At 44.0% G+C, this 17729-nt stretch overlaps 1 protein-coding gene across 1 annotated transcript in view; it reads left to right on the top strand.

The window, feature by feature from the left end:
- gpc5c (glypican 5c) overlaps positions 1–17729 on the top strand; it is a gene marked incomplete at both ends in the record, with an annotated part of 87571 nt that overhangs the window by 34698 nt on the left and 35144 nt on the right. The window contains 3 exons of the mRNA XM_079227444.1: positions 1348–1523; positions 2693–2749; positions 3398–3520. Coding sequence (XP_079083570.1) covers positions 1348–1523; positions 2693–2749; positions 3398–3520 — 356 coding nt within the window. The remainder of the gene's footprint in view (positions 1–1347; positions 1524–2692; positions 2750–3397; positions 3521–17729) is intronic.

Raw genomic sequence — 17729 nt, 5'->3', positions numbered from 1 at the left:
GAAGATAAAACATCTTCAGGTGGTCGGTTATGTTGCTTGTTATGAAAGCACCTCCTGAGCCATTGACAATTCCACTGCCCCGGGATATAGCTGTCTGTTATGTGAAATCCTCCATTTTACCTCAATTTAAAAGGCACACCAGATAACTGACCTGCCTCACCCTGGAGGGAAACAGTATTTTTAGCAGGCTGGCAAGACACATTTTGGGACTGTTAACACATATTTCAGCTGCTTCCGGACTTACTTATGCAAACTCTTCCCAGCATGTGGACAGACACACCCCATTCAAACAACCATTTAAACACAGATGCTTGCCAGTTCCTTCCCAAATTAAGTTTATGTATCTTCTTGTGCGTTCCATTGCTTCGGGCCCACCACGGGCCGCCCTTAACACTTGCATTGCTGTGGCAGTATGTCTCACAGCGTGAGGAACGTTTGCATAATTGCTTTATGGGTTTTGCTAGTTGGCGACGTCCAGAGCAGATCAGCAGGATGAGTATCCTGAGTCCATCACTGTATAAAACCATCCATATGTTCTTGTGGATTCTGTGGATTATATGAACAAATCACAACACATTCTGATGTGCTTCTTACTGTAAGGCTTCCTTTTCTGAACCAGTGATGGATAAGTGGTGCTGCTAAATATTACTTAGTCCGGTTGGCTGTCCTTACGTGGTACAATGACTCGTCCATCTCGACAAAGCAGCGTATATACACATTGGTCGCTGTACTCAGTCCAGTGTGTACAAGAGCCATTATGCTCTGTCTCTCTGGCTAATTGAGGACCACTTAATAACACTGGCCAGCCAGAGGCTTTTAAACCAATGAGATGTCATCGATTTTACTTCTTGGTTTGGAGCACACGCCCCTTCATTCTCATGACCCCGCTGTCACCGCTGCTGGCTTTAATAGCCACTGGAGAAGCTCGCCATTGCTGCCAACCGTGCGCACGTGCGTTCACATCTCTTGAGGTAGTGGAATGTTTTACATTTACTGTCAGCCCTCCTGGCAATAACTCACTCATCGCGCCATTTTCTTTCATCACATCCCTCACTTCGTTTTCCCATGTTGTCCGTTACTCCGAGGCTCTCTGCTCCATAATTATTTTCGCCTCACTTCAACCCGCAATCATTCAGCTGCAATGTAGTCATTCCTCATTTCCAATGGATGGCATCTTCCCACTGAAAAAAAAGTGTTCACTTTGAATAATTTATTTGAGTTTATATGCTTTCAACTGTGCCTGTGTCAATCGGTGGTTTATGGAAGTCACCCTGCAGCTCCACCCCTGCTGTTATATGTTTCCTGAGCTTAACAGGTGTGTGTCTGTTTGCTCTATCCTCCCCACAGGTGGACAAGGTGTGTGGTCTGTCTACTAGGGAACCTACAAGCATGCAGCCTTCGAGCCCAGAGGTCACGACCTTTACCTCAACCTCGACTGTGACCTCCTCCTCTCTTCCTCCATCTGCCGCCCCGTCCCAACCTCTACCAGAGCAGTGGCTGGGGCAGTTAGCCCACTTGCGGAGGTAAGACAAAGCATTGAAGTGAATTGGGATTTATTCAGTCACTTTCCAAAGTTTGATACTGCCTGTTGTGAACCGGAATGCCAAAATGCCAAATATCTTTCAGCTGCAGATTATTTTGCTTGTAAAATTAGTTAGACTGCTAATTGGTCAGCTTGATGAAAAGTACATGTAAAGTAAATGGACACTGGTCAGGTCTATGCCATAGCCTGAGGGGTTGGCCATTGTTCTGCTCACAGCTGCCATCACTTCGCTTTTCTTCATATGGTTAGCTGGACCAAACACACACACACACACACACAGTATGTAAATGTAGTGCCTGGCACTAAAGTCCATGCCCTCCACCTGGCCTCTGTGGCAGCCATCCTATGCCCACAGCAGCTGGCACTGATGTGCCAGGAGAGGGGGAGTGTGGGTGAGATTAATCGTGACGGACCAACAATTTCCTGTTTACCCAGACGGCCATACCACCAACTTTGCACACCAGCCGGGCCTGAGCTTAAACACGCACACTCGCAGCGTTGCCTGCCTGACCTTGTCCCAAACCATGAATCACTGCACTGATGCCAGTCGAGCTGACAGGTCTGGCCTGGCACTGCCACCACCATTCATGGCAACACAATCCAGCTCTCTGGCTGCTGCCAGCCCTCACCAGAGCACATGCATGTGAGCGCTGACCACTTCAGAGACATGGCAGCACCCACCGTAGTAAAGGGAGAATAGTGTGCAGCTGAAAAATATGCAACGTGATACAGTAAAGCAATATTTATGTTTCGTTTTTATGGGGGAAAATATGAATGTAGAAGCTCAGCAGAAGCTTCTTTGGCGTTCCTTTAAATATGTAACTGTATTTGCACATGTTAAGATTTTTGCTTGGGTGTTTGCTTACTGACTTAACATATACAATACATACCAATATCTGTTTTAGTGTTGGTGTGGTGTGGGGAGAAATGGTTATTGATTTATGTGTGGTGTGGCTAGTCTCTGCATGTGCATGATTAATCGCTCTCTTCCAGGGTCAACTGACTATCTTTTTCTCCCTCCTCCCCATGTGTTTTGTCTTGTCATCCTTTTGTTTCTTTTTGTCTTTCTCTCACGCCCCATCTTTCACATCCCTGCATCCTCCTTGCTTGCAACAATCTCCCCTGGACTCCAACTCCCATCATTCCCAGCTCGTTCCCCCTGAAACCCTCCAAGAACAATAAACATAGTCTGAGAACACTCGCTAGGTAAGCATGAACCCAAGGGACATATTATTCTCTCTCTCACACACTCTCTTTCATGTTGTGACTTGCATACATACCTGTCACATTTCATCATCAATGATTGTCATTTGGGTCACCGATGCATCTTTTTTTTATGTCTCACAAAAGAAAGAATCTGCATTCATGTCTTCTGTGGTTCTTGAACAACCTCTCATGAACCCCGCGGTTTTTGCTCTGCCTCTTGGGTGGCATCAATGTGTGTCCGGTCAAAATATCCTGTCATTGTTTTGCTCGAGATGACAGTGTCTTTATCGATAACATGTGTTTGCAGATCTGATGAAGCAAGCACTTTACCGCACAGCATAATAGAGAAAAATGTGCTGACTTCGGGAAATGGCCACATTCAAAGCCGCTCATTTTCTGCCGCCATCAATATCATCACGTGTATTCATCACATGCATGAACTGTTGAATGGAATGCAGATACTGTCTGTTGTTGGTGGTATGGTACCAAAGTACAGAGTAGTGTGTCCAGCAACCACACCGAATTTATGGCCACAATCACACATCATATTTCTCAATTGCATATTTCTAACCTGGCTCAGAAAGATATGTGGCATGTATTAAAATCGCTCTATGTCCTTTCCCAATGTGTCTTTTTTGTTTCTCTTAGGGAGTTCTTGATGTACCTGCAGCGCTACAAGTCTTTCTTTGCAGCGTTGCCAGAGATGCTGTGCGAAGGGGAAAATGTAGTGGACGACTCCACGTGCTGGAGCGGCGATGACGTGGTGGAGAGGTCAGTGTGTGTTCAGTCCCTTATCCCCTCCATCCACTATGAACTTGGGATTTTGGAAAGTAAATACTTGACACATAGATGACATCCTTCCTCTCCTGCACAATCACATTGCTGATGTAACTTTCCTTTACTCACTTTGGATTTTTTGACTACAATTTTACGATTTTCAATATTATCCCCTTGAGCTGACTCTTTATTGACTTGTACGTTACAAATCCATTTTCTTTTCAGGCTTAAAAAGAGCAGTTACTTTCTTATACGTGTTATCTTCTTACTTTGCCATGGCCAGTTGTTGCATAAAAAACGTTTTTTTTTTTTCCAGCACTTGCAAACTTTCATTTTCTCTAAATGAGTAGATGCTGGCTTGTATGCATCCCAAGGGGCATCATTCCTGATTCACCTGATATTGATTTAATCTAATACCTTGCTTTGAAAAGTGCAAGTTATTAATACATTCAGATTTCAGATAAAGTAATAAATCCTCTGCATATTTGTTTGTGTGCTTGTGTAAGATAATGTCAGTCTGTGAGTCAGTGTGGCTGGCTGTTGTTAATCAGTGTGGAAATAAGGAAGCCATTAAATCCATCTCCACATTGAGTGAATCCAGGCAGAACACATAGTTGCTACACTCTCTTGTGTATTAGTCAGTTGATGAGCTTCTCTTGGTGACGTTCTCTCTTTCCCCACTCCATTCTCTTTCTTTCTTATATTTATGATTTTGGGTTGATTTATACGTGTGGCCCTCAAACTCCTCTTGCTTATGGTCTTGGGTGCATCTCTCAGACACTGAAGTACTGACTCGCTGTCTGTGTGTGTGTGTGTGTGTGTGTGTGTGTGTGTGTGTGTGTGTGTGTGTGTGTGTGTGTGTGGTTATGGTTATGTGCTCTCTCAGTCGGCATGAGAGAACAGAGAATTGATGCAGATTACTGAGCCAATGCAAGTCTGTAACTGATTCCCCCTGCTGGATCCGTTTCTTAAACCCTGTAGAAACTCGGTCCACAATTATGACAAGGTTATGCTCTCCTTCTTCTGCGGTGGCCCTAAAGTGGCTCCCATTACCATGGCAACCTCAGCTCTTGGCAGTGCCAGTATTGGCCTTTACAGAGGAAAGCAGAGGTCCGGGGATGCCTTTTACCCCACGATTCAGTGTTCGTCAGATCTTTTGGCCTGTGTCTGTTTTGCTTGATTAAGTCATACATTGTGCTTTCTACATGGGAAAACATTAGGCACATGAACAGATGTCTCTGATTCAAAAAATAAACTTTGATTGAACTCAGTGGTTGGCGAAAACATTTCTCAGAGATATTCATAAATAAGTTAGGCTTTAATTAGCTTAGAAATAGTTAGCTTTTGGTACTCTCCTATCCTTCCCCATTGCAGAGTATCTGCCAGACATGTTGAGCAGACGACGCATTCATCAGGGCTTGTCACATTGTGTTCCCACACAAAGTACAGTAGGCAGCCAACCTGTGTGTGCGAGGTCCATGATCAGGAGCATATGGGCTAGTAAACAGAGGGCGAGGCAACTATTCAGCACCTAAAACACAAGAAATCTCCAATCTGGTCAAGATACGGCTTCTTCGTCTGTATTCAAAACCAGTTCTTTATTTCTGTACCCTGTTTGCCTGTAAGTGAGTGTGTGCCGCTTTTACTACCAAGCGCACTGGCTTTTCAACAGTGCTAATGGGTTGTAATGGTGTGTTATCACACACTCCCTGGTGAGAGCCAGGACTTTGCTTGTGGTGTCAAGTGTTCTGAGGCTGAATGAGAAAAGAGTACCCTACCGAGACATTTGGCACCACTCATAAACTGCTCAGATTGGCTGGTGGCTATTCAGCAAACCCCTTCCACTGTATCTGACTCTGCTGGCCTGTATTAGAGAGAGAGAGAGAGGGACCGGACAGGGCATGGAAAGGGAAGGCGTTGTGGTGCCGTGGTGCCCCCTGTGCCTCCCTGTGCCCCTGATGAGGGAAGCATGATAGAGTGATGTGGGGGTGGAGGGCCTTGGCAGCATAAAGACCCATTGTGGAGTCAGTGGAGTGGGGCACAGTCCTGCCGTGGGGACCCCCAAAGCCTGGAGGGGGAACAAAGACCCTCCTATGAGGCTGCATGGGAAAGACTTGGACATCGCTGCCACTGGCCGCACCATGCCTGGGAAAGTTCTATGAGAGCAGCAAAGTAGAAGGGTAGATGGTGAAAAAATATGACGAGAAAGGAGAAAAAGTGTGTGCAGAAAACGGCGATAGCATTGTCGGAAATTGACATGCTAAGCTGCTCTGGCGTTAGCACACGTCATAGTCTGACTTCCTGTGTGGTGGGCACACAAAGTCTCTGAGGGCTCTGTTGGTTTTCCCCACACACAGGAGGACAAAGACACACAAAGGCACACACACTCACATATCAATCCACACAGGATCTATATGCTAGTCAACAGCTAGAGGGCTTATTTATTCAGACACAATCATACAGTGCTCAGACAAGGATACACACATCCACATGTGAGAGCACACACACTTGTGTTGTATTATTTCAAAGCACATGAAAGGCATTGGGGATTGAAATTCCCTTCCTCTCTTTATTCAGCATCTGATGACAGAGCGGCGAGCGAGGGGCTAACAGTTGTACTTGCGACTAAAAATGTGTGTTGGCATGTGTTCAAACATCTCTGAGCATTTACTCCGTCACATGTGTGAATCTTTTCCGGATAGATAAGATCAACCAAAATTACCACATTCTTTATTTAGATTAGGCAAGTATTGTATAGCTATTATAATGGTCTTATCACAATTTTAGATTATTCATGACCATCTTTCTTCACTATAATTATTCCACTGCGTACCATTCCTGTTTTCTTTTTTGACACCTACTTGCGGCAGCCTGTATAGCCACTGTTATGGCATCATAAGGACTTTATTAGCCCCTTTGACTGAAAACACATGAGGAGATAACCTCAATGAGGGTTTAATTAGACAACGAGTTCTTGTTAAATTTCTCCCAGACATAACCAAATCTAAAGTAATTGGATATGAATGGCAAATTGAGGGTAATATTGTGAATCAGGACAGCCTTCAATTAAAAAGTGTTCACACCTGCTCTAAGTGCTTTTTTTTTGGGACATGAGTCAGTCGGAAACCCTTCTGATCTTTACTGGATTGAAAAGAGGAATGGTGGTCAGTGATTGGTCTCTGAGTTGGTTGGTAAGAGGTGGGATTATGCTCGGGTGAATCCAGAATGAACACAGCAAGCTAAGTGTGGCCACCTCCATCCATTAATTTGATTTCCAGGTCCTGAAAAGGGTCACAGGTGGCAAAAGAAAGCCAGGAGCAATGACAACAAGTTCATTGTGACCCGTAAAGATCGGTTGAATGTTGCATGCATCATGTCACATTATAACTGAAACTGGACTTATCACACCAATCAAAGTTAACTGCAGCGACCATGGAATCAAACAGGAAGCATCATTTGGGTTAAAACAATGTTGGTTCTACCGACAAGCCAATTTTCTGTGTGGTGGACTTGCAGCATCCGGTCTTACTTGATTAGTGAGTTGCCACATATACGCCAAGCTGATGGTATAATAGAAAGAAGTTAAAGAAATAGAGGCGGGTGAATGAAGAAGTATCCCATAACTATTAAAGGGAGCTCCGGTGGAATGCCCCCCAGGAGAAAAGATTTGGGCCATAAAAGTCAAATTTTGGCGGCCTCTGGCACATTCTAATGCCAGTATTCTATATGAATGATTATCACTTTTGGAATTAAGAATCGTAAGACCGTATTAATTATTTATTAGATGTATTTTGCACGCTTTCAAAGGATGTCCCCTGTCTGTGCAATCAACGCAATCCTCTCTGTGTTTTCTCATCAGTAAATTTGTCAAAAAACTGAAGACGACTTTCCGCTTGCAACTCAACAGGACTAAACCTCTCACACATAGATTTATATAGAGCATGTGGGGGGCGGTACTGATGCAGACAGATAGGCACGTTTCTCTATCATCATGCTTGCATGTTTTGAAGGTGCGGCTTGTGATTGAAAAATATACACACAAAGCGAATATGCAGCAGATACAAACTATTTAGCAGATCAAATTAGGGATCAAAAAAGTATGCAATAATGTAGCTGGCTGGACTTAAATGAGTGACACTCTGCTACTCAAACATTTCTTATGACACTGCTAGGTGTGCCAGCTGTAGATTTAGAAGGCACTGACGCAGCTGGGCACATCCATGGCTACCTGGCCGGTTTGAAGCACCTAACCCTGCACACACTGCATGCAGAAATGATTTAGATGGACTTTGGCACTGCATCAACCTTTTCTGACCCACAAAACTCTTTGGGGATTCAATTTGTTCTGAGATGACACACAGTGTATATAGGCAGAGTGTATATTCTGTCGAGAGGAAAAGAAACAAGAAACAATTTTCTTCCAGCCAAGTATGTCAGCAGCAGTCGGGGGATCATAATGCTTAGTGGGCAGCTCACTGCCCTCTCTCACTGTATTGATCTGTATAACGAGATACATTCATTTCAAACCCAAGGTAAAAAACCCTCAATAGAACTAGGGCCGAAACAACACATACTTTTTTGTATCATTCTTTTTGTTCATTTGTCAAGATTATTAATTTAATTGCAATGAAATCCCATGGCGCAAGAGTGTCACATTGCAGTAGGGATGAGGTCTTTACACGAGTGGGTGTGTAGGGCATGTGTGTGTGTGTGTGTGTGTGTGTGTGTGTGTATGTGTGTGTGTGTGTGTGTGTGTGTGTGTGTGTGTGTGTGTTCTTCAGTAAGAATGGAGAATTAATAACTCATCACTATACTTTGGGAAAGATTGTTAAGTTTTGGATGAGCTCAAGGGGATGGACCAACAGACAATACGTCAGTGTGAGTGCTTCTGAATGCCTTACATTTTTATAGGGTTATGACAATCCATTTGTTTATCATTTTGACATCTGGAATTCATTGTGTTATTGCAGGGAGAAGCAGGGAGAGCGCTGCACCGGGCAAAGCCCTTACCCCTCTCACTCTTACTCACTTTCTCTCCTTCTTCCAGCCCCATCGAGTCAGAGTTTTTTTGTGTGTTATTTTTCTCCCTTCTCTGCTGTCTCTGTGTTGTTCTCTTGGGTCAGAGGAGCTCAGTTCAAAACATTTAAAGGAATTGGATAATGAAACTCTAGCAGAGGGGGCAATACATTAATACAGAGGAAGGGGAGATTCCCTGGCTGTGTTTGATGTGTATGCATTGCTACAGGCAGAAGTCAGTTCAGTCTGTTAAGTCTGTTAAGTCAGTGCACTCTTGTTTTAAATGCAGACATAAAGACAGACAGGATGGAGAGGTGGCACAGTAGAGTCGTGAGAACAGTTGACATCAGAGAAATAATGAGGAGTACTGGACATACATGCATTCACTTCATATCCTTTCATTTATTTCCCTCTTGCTCCAACCTACCCTTTCACCTCTGCCATTTGCATTTGGCGTCTGCATCAAACCTCTCAGTCCTTCCTCTGTCCCTCCCACAATCCCTTTTTTCTATCTCTCCTTAGCGCCAATGCAGTGGCCCATCCCTTTCCCATAACCCTGGGCTGATGCCTGGGACCTCAGCATGACCCGCTCTACATTACTACATTGCTTAGACTTGTCTCTCTTTGGGCCTGCATCCTTGTGGTGTGTGTGTGTGTGTGTGTGTGTGTGTGTGTGTGTGTGTGTGTGTGTGTGCGTGTGTGCGTGTGTGCGTGTGTGCGTGTGAGAGAAAGATAAAACAACTGCGATCATATTGCGGTAACTGTCGGTTATTTATTTGCTCTGCTGAAATGCATGGATTGCCAGAGTTTTGAGTTATAGGTTTTCTACATTTTTCTAAATTTGTAGCTAATGTGTGATTTTCTTGGCCTCGCTGTACAATTATTTGCCAATCTGGGACTTAGCTTCACTCTGAGTGAAGAGTGTTTATGTGTTTCGGCCTCCTCAAGTTTAGGTTTTATGGTGTGCCTTGTGAATATTGTATGTTTGTGAAATATCCTTCCAACTCCTTTCAGTCTCGTCCTCATCGCTTTTACAGAAGGGACCCTGTTTTACGGCCTCTCTCTTCTGTTGTGTGTCCAGCCGGTGGAGTGGGTTGAGCTAATATAATTAAAATGCCACAATAGACTGGCATGTTTTACTGGAGCAGTTCCTACTGGGCGAGGTAGACAAAGTGTACCCACTAACCTCTGTGCTTGCCCATTGGCAAGGCATCAAACTCATAGCGGGAGAGGAGGATGAGAAATAGAGGGATAGACGTGCTGGGGAGCGGAGAAGGAAGTGTGGATGTGAAAACAATGGGGAAAAGGAGAGATGCACTGATGGAAGGATGGATGGATGAAGGAAAAAAATTATGGATGTAGGTCAGTGGCAGCAGGAAGCAGTGGCTTTAGGAGAGCCCTCTGTCTTTGTGACTTAATTGCCTCTATGAGCCTGTTTGAAGTCACTGTTGCGTGCCTGGGTGGTAGCCAATAGTGGACGGTGGGGTCTGCGTGTGTTTGGAAAGGTTGTGTTAGCCTCTCGAGCATTTCTGTATTCCAGTTTGACACGAATTTCTGACGCACCCCGCAAGCGAACAAAGAACAAAACCCCAAATGACGTCGGCACCACTGATTATATATGGAACGGCGCACATGAACACCACACCGCCTGAAATCTTACGTGTGAAACAAAACAGTCAATGATGAGTCCTCCAGGACGAAGCCTGCGTTTTAGAGGCAATTTCATCTTGTGCCAAAAAAATTGTTTTTGAAAGACTGTCTCCGCCTGTGTCAACCGTCTGGTTTCTATTGGAGTTTGTATCGGAGTTTCAGTTTAACTTTTACTTCTTTTTTTTAACATACAAAATGTGGTTGCATTATGCATCAAATCTCTTGTGATTTTAATTTCTAAAAGTGGGAATTTGATTGGTGGCACATAAATAAATGTGCCTACCAAAGGAAACCCCACATTTGCCACCTGTTGAAGTTGTGAATTGTGACTAGACTCTAAACAAAGAAAAACAATGTTGCTCTCAGGTTGAAACATCCCCTGGTATGAGGAAGGATTCATATATTTGACTCTTACCTTCTCATAAATACACACTTATCTGCTTTGATTCACCGTGCTATATCCGTGGTGACACAGGATTGGCCTTATAGACCATCACATATCTCTGTGTGCCACAGACGGCACACACGCTACACCCAACACACTCACACACTCAACACGCATCAATGCTCACACAGCATGGTCATGTCTGACTTACAGGGTTGAACCTCTCTCTGTAATGACTATTTTTAGGGACTTCGTTATCCTTTCCTGGAGATACAGCAGACTTCAACTAATGTCAGTTAGAGCCTGATTGACTGCAGGTTTGTGATGCAATGTATTCTTATAAATCCGAATTTTGGGCCCATGTCGAGCCTCAGAAAGATTCCCTGTAGAGTTTTAGTGTGAATGTGTGTACCCGTTTAAGTTTCCAGTGTGTGGTATTTACCATCGGAGTGAGATTCCGAAAAAGACGTCTGTTTTGAATCCAGTTGCATGTTTAAGCGTTAGTCCAAGTAGTTGTCCAACCCAGTGGACAAGTACCGGTGTGTGAGTTTAAAATGAAAATGAATGACAGAGAGGGAAAACTAACAAAACCAACTCTGTACAAACAACAAAAGTACAGTACACTACTGTGGAGGGTGTGTGTGTGTGTGTGTGTGTGTGTGTGTGTGTGTGTGTGTGTGTGTGTGTGTGCGTGTGTGTGCCTGTGATCTGTGCTCAGTGTGTGTGTGGTAACCTGAAACCACGGGGAAAACGTTCCTAGAATTCCGGGTGGGTTTGGTGTCGTGGCCCGCTCACTGGAGCCCCCTGAGTGGTGCTGGGAATGCGGCCTCCGCACGGAAGAGCTCGAGAATGAAGGGAAAGTACCCTTGTGTGTTTGAGCCAGAGCAGCTCAGGATCTCATCACAACAGGTAGTTTCCTGAAGTGTCGGTGAACTGAAAGAGCTTGAATGTACATTATAAAGGGACCAGATTGATACAAGATAATAATCCAGTAAATAATGGGATGTGAAGGTTTGCATTTAGCAGTGTGTGACAGAAAGAGATGAACAACAAATGTGGACAGTTCCTGAAGACAATTACCTTAATGAAATGTTTTCCTGTCAGATTTATTGTTGTGGTTTGTACATGGAAGGAAATAGAGAGCAGTATTCGATATGTGGAAAGTGTTTTTTAATACTCAGATTTGAACCAGAAAATATACATGAAAGAAATAAGGGAAAGGTACAGCAGGGGAGCTAAAAATGGTTGATGGCAGTTCTTGGAGGTGATGACAAGGACACTACCGTAAGTACCGCCTCCTGTATATAGTTGTACATTCAAGAATGTGACTTTTCTGTAGCCTCGAACAATCACCAGCTCCATATATAATCCCTTTCGACGAGAGGCCTGACACAATTACGAATGCTTTGTAATTTATTGGAACGGTAAAGAGCATAAAATGCCAGAGAGGGGCTCATCTATAAAACGTGATCCTGTCAATGACTCTGCACTCCAGGGCCAAATTTGCTCAGTTATGGTCCAAACCTCTTAACCCAAACCCAGATTTGGGATGATGTGTCCAGTTTCCAATCTGTGGCTGATTGACAGATGAGCCTGATCACGACAAAACCTGATACTAATAACTGGGACTTCTGCCAAGAAAGCCATTTTGGCAATGTGTTTGTCAATGCCACCATCTGCCTGACTTCATTTGGATAACTGACCTTTGCCCTTCTTCTCTCTGCCTGCAGTACAGTCACTCTCTCACTGCTTTACCTTAACAGAAGTGTGCACAACCTTGCAGTATATAATCCGCTATATGTTATTCTGGTGTCAAGTAGCTGTAGTTAAGCTGCCTCCATATCTCTCCATCTACAATATGCTCTCAAATGTCCATCTCACTGAGTGCCTGGGGAGCATTTCTACTTGTGTGGGGGGTATGCCGATATTCTGATTAAATATAAGCTTAATAAATGCACCGCATGGTCGTCTGAGTGCGCGCATGTGTTCCTGGGTGTGTGCCCTTTGCAGCAGCAGAGAGTCTGACCCCTGACCCCCTCACTCAACACCCTCGCAAGCCCTCTCCACTCTCTGTGCGGGTATGTCTGAGTATGTGGATGCCTGTGTATGTTTGTTGCCTTGAGTCAAATGTACTTGATGTTTGAGTTGAAACTGCACTGTTTGCAAGGAGTGCTCTTTGCTTACACAGGCAGCATATACAGTACAGTCCAGATGTGAAATTACGCCTCCCTTTTTCTGTGTTTGACCGTGTTTATGATACACTTCCAACACTACTGTAAAGCCGATCTGTGATTGCTAAACCAGCCAGAACGTACACTTTGTATGTAAGTACATAATGTCATGATGTATGGTATATTTAGTTTGATCCACGGGGAACCGCTTGACTGGTTTGGAGTTTACACTGGAGCTGTCAACCCTAAGCACTAGATCACGCCATTCTGGCCCGGATCAGACAGACAGACAAACAGGTGGTCGTACCACACCAGAGGATCATGGTCCACTCCACCCGTCTGTGCTCCGGGGCAAAGTTTACTCTCCTGGCTCTGCCCCGGCCTGCCCTTGTCTGCCTTCCACACACCAACTGCCCCTTCAGCTCCCCCCAGACCTCTAACCTCAGTTATCCATGCCCTCCTCGGCATGTGGGCATGTGGCTGGAAGGGGGGATAGCTTCAACGCTTGAGGTCTTGTAACTTCTCTCTTGCTCTCTTCCTCTCTCCTATTTCCCTCCTCCATTCACATGCTCCATCTAATGCTCTGACTTTGTTGGTTTCTGTTGTGTCCGTGCTTTGTCTCTGGAAAGCATGCTTGAGTCGGGGTGCAGTCCCCATCTGTCTTCCCTTCTCTGTCCCTTTCGCTTACGCACTTCACTTATCCCTTTGTTTAAAAACAAACACACACTAAAGTTGAAAGCAAAGATTATCTGGTGAAACTCTGTAGAAACTGGATAATGCTGCCATCTACTGGGAAACAAATATCATTGAACACACTCAATACATGTACACAAGACGTTATGAGGTTTCAAAATTTATTTTGAGAGTGCAAAATAAATGAAAATCATGTACACACTCTTGTACTGGTGTGCTAACTTGAGTGTACTGGTGTGCTAACTTGAGTGTACTGATGTGCTAACTTAAGCTAAAGTTATCTAGGTGTTATAAATTTGGTAATTCGAAAACATTGAATGCTGAATTTATTCTGAAAAACGATATGTAGCACTTGACCATCGCACATTCACTGTTTTACATCAAGGCAGGCCAAGATGGCCCCTTTTGGGTTGAGGTCTAAAAAGGTTATCTATCACTAGTTTTAAATGAATACATAGGGCAACAGGATGCTCTCATTAAATTCAGCTCAATGGGTTCACTGTCAGCCACGATTATTGCAAAATGACAGAAGATACCACATCCTCCTCGAACAATTATTTTTATCTGTGAATTTAAACACAGAGGAGGCTGTTTGTGCATGTTTGTGAGGAATAATAATTGAGAGGCGTGTGAGTGTGTGCAGCAATATGTACAAGAGAAACATAGTTGTCTTTGTCGGGAAAGGATGCTTGCCTGCATGTGATTTGCGGGTGTGGGCAAGGCGGACATGACTTGTTCTTGTTCCGCCAATCTAATGGAGCTGCAAATCTTTTCCCAGAAGTCTGTGTGGTCTGTTGAGTCAGCCTGCAGAAAGTCTGCTGCTACATCTGAGCAGGCGACACAGAGAGGTGGGGATCAGTTACACCCAGTGACAGACACAGTCGGCACAGACAGGCCTGGGAATGTCCTCAAAGCAAACCACGGGCCAATTACAGCTATACTCTATGTAACTGCCACCTATTAAAGCTTGCATATGAAGCTTTAAACGTTATGGCCATATTATATGTTTCTCTGTCTGTCTCTGGTACCAGAAAAGGACAAATGGAAGCTCTTAATTTTGTAATCTGTTTAACTTTCATGGAACCAAGTAGTCACATTGATTTGTAGTTGTGGAGAGGGAGCGAGGGTATCTGCTTTCTCTCACTTCCGATGAAGAAAGTGTATTTAGTAAACTTAACATTAAAGTTGTGAATAACAATTTCAGTGGCGAGTTTACAGTTTCAAAATGTGTGAATGTGTTATGATTAGTGTGGTGATATTCAAATGTAACTGGTCATTGTGATCATGCAATGTTTGAATACAATGATTTGTTTAGTTATGTAAATTCTGGAGTACATTTTGTGAATTTTGTAAATTATTTAAAATGATTTTTACAAAAGAGTTGTCAGTACCTCAGCAGCCCACCAGATGGCGCTCTGAGGGGCACCAGTGATCGATAATAGTTTATATGGTTGAATGTTCATGAATCAGTGCAATGTAGGTTCTGCATGCCTGTGAAATCCTAACACCCACTTCAGATGATGGACATCGCCACCTCATGAACGTGGACATATTTTTTTTGCCGTGGATGTAAACAGCAGTTTTTCCATTTCCAGCTGTCATTTTATCATTTCAGCAGGGTATTTAACTTGATTGTTGGTTCAAACGTTTTTTTTCATTTGCATCCTTTTTGTGAATGATATTAGACCACTGTCTGACTGCGTGAACGTTTTACAAATAGTTGCAAATTGTTCATCAAATTGTTGAAAAATATTTTCAACTGGTCAAAAGTCTGTGCATCCTCAACTGTGACTAGTTGCAATGCCACAAGTGATGCACGAAACTGCCAAAACCCATGAATCAGGTTGTGACAGACCCCTGGGAGGTTTAGTGATCTCTTAATTTGGAAGGTTTGAACAGTCAAGTTTTGTATGAGACTAACAAAAAATATTAAAAGTATATTAGTCTGATGGCTCTCAAACTCAGAATGGCCCGATGATGACTGCTTTCAGTACACACTATTGGCCACACGGGGGCAGTGGGGAAGCATATTTTGCTCCCGTCAGAACAGCAACCAAGCCTGAAGGTATTGTCCATGTACTATCCAGAAATGTAGTCCAGTTACAGTCATTTCTACTTTGTGATTTTCTTTCTAGATGAGGAAGTATCTTATCCCTTGATCATTATGTCAGTGTTTGGAGGCCGCACCAAGTACAAGGAAGAACATGTTGGATCTGGTGGCTTTGTACAGAGACTAGGAGAGTATACATTACACTGTGCTGCAACATTTGATTTGCTACTGTCAGGATTTGTTTACACTGCCACGGTGATGAGACGAAGAGAGTGTGTGTGTGTGTGTGTGTGTGTGTGTGTGTGTGTGTGTGTGTGTGTGTGTGTGTGTGTGTGTGTGTGTGTGTGAGAATGTTAGGAAGAAAGCGAGTGGAGGAGCAGTTTGTTGGCAAGTGCGAGTCACTTACACTGAATTAATTCAGCCCTCTTCCGTGATTGTTAGATAAATCGATGCTTGTTCATTAGCCTGGAGTAGCATTGAAATGAAACATGCTTGGGTGTGTGTAGGCCTATAATGGGCCAATGATGAGCCAAACTATATATTGTAGACATCACCCAGCCTGAAGACGGAAATAGAAAAGGACGAGTCGAATTATGAGTATCAAACGCCTCCTGGGTATACTAATCACAGTATGTGATCACCCGTAAGGGAATTTGCATGCTAAGCAAATCACGATGCCTACAGTATAGTCATAGATAATTTCTCCATCTCTGTTTGTCTCTCTTTAATTAATCTCACTGCCCTCCCTCTTACTCAGTCTCTGCTCCTGCTCTCTCCTCAGCGCTGGCCCAGGTCACAGTGACCTAGAGAGCATACCAAGGCAGGACCAGACTTGGGCTGAGCCAGAGCCCACAAGACAGAGTGCTTGTTGAGGTAGCCACACAGCTGGGCCTGTTGGCGACCACAAACATGGACTCGGGCAACGTCTGAATTTAAACTTTTTGGCTTGATGTATTCAGGAAGTTCAAATGTCACTTATGTCAGCGGTACACACCCAAAACCAACTTTCCCACTGGAAATGTAGCAGTAGTTTTTGTTTTTATATTAATTTGGCACTGAGAGTTTTGGACATCCCAATTCCAAAGAGAGCTCCAGCCTTGGCCATAACTCCACCGCGCCATGATCTACTGGCCCAGAAGGCACTGGGGTCAGCTTTCATCTCCACCCCCCACCCCACCCTCACTATCTGATAAGACACAGCCAGCCACCAGCTACCATGCCACCACGCTGATTACACAGACACAGAGACAAGCCAACATGCAGATAGGCGGCTTTGCTTCTGCAAAAAGAGGGAAATGTGCATGACTCAAATGAAAGGAAATCTGAATGTTATGATTGTCTATGAATGCTGCATTCCCCTCAGGAGTACTCAGTGAAAGAGATAACTGTTGGAGCAATAGTAATTGGATGCTTGACCTGACCATATGCGCGTATTTGATAGCATTACAAAGAGATATAGAAAGCAAACATACTGCATGAAGGCAGCCATTCATAAGTGCAGTCAGCTACTTTATTGGACTGTAGAGGACAGGCTTTCACTGTGTAATAGCCATGAGTAATTTGAGCTGTTATACCTTCAACCATATAGCTGTTACAGTGCAACCACTCAATACACCAGCCTGGTCTTCACCCTGGGACCTCTTAAGAAGTGGCAAAGCAGTTGAGCCCAACATAGTGGTGTGTAATTCCAGCCCAACCACACAGCCATAAACAGCCATATTTCACTGGTCTGCAGCGCCACAAAGACAGATATACTGCCAGCTCAGCACAGGTGCCGTGCCTCAGGTGAAGTCCAAGACAAAAACTGTGAAGATTCATTAACGTAAACGTCCCGGGACGAAATGTTTCATCTTCGCCGAAATGACATGACCCTGCAGTTATTGTAACCGGAGTTAGATACAAGCCTGTGGACTGTTTGTGTGTGAGCGCGAAGCCCCATCATTAGGAGTAAAGAGTCATGTCGTACTGCAATTACTTTAGCTGGGTGGTTCCCAACCTAAGGGGCCAGGACCCTAAGGGAGGTCACAAGATGGTAGAACGTGAGAGTCAGTGGCGGGCCGTGAATTTGGTATCTACGCCTGCTCTGTCTGTTTAGTTTAACAGCTGATCGCGGCTCGGCATTTGTGAAACACAATTAAACTATAAAATAGCTATAACTTTTAATTACATATTTTAAAAAAAAATAAAAATACAAATAAATAATAAAACAAATTAAATTTAAGCTTTGTGATTCTGTTT

This window comes from Taurulus bubalis (genome assembly GCF_910589615.1).
Source record: "Taurulus bubalis genome assembly, chromosome: 1".
NCBI lineage: Eukaryota > Metazoa > Chordata > Actinopteri > Perciformes > Cottidae > Taurulus > Taurulus bubalis.
This window is presented reverse-complemented; position numbering and strand designations above follow the sequence as displayed.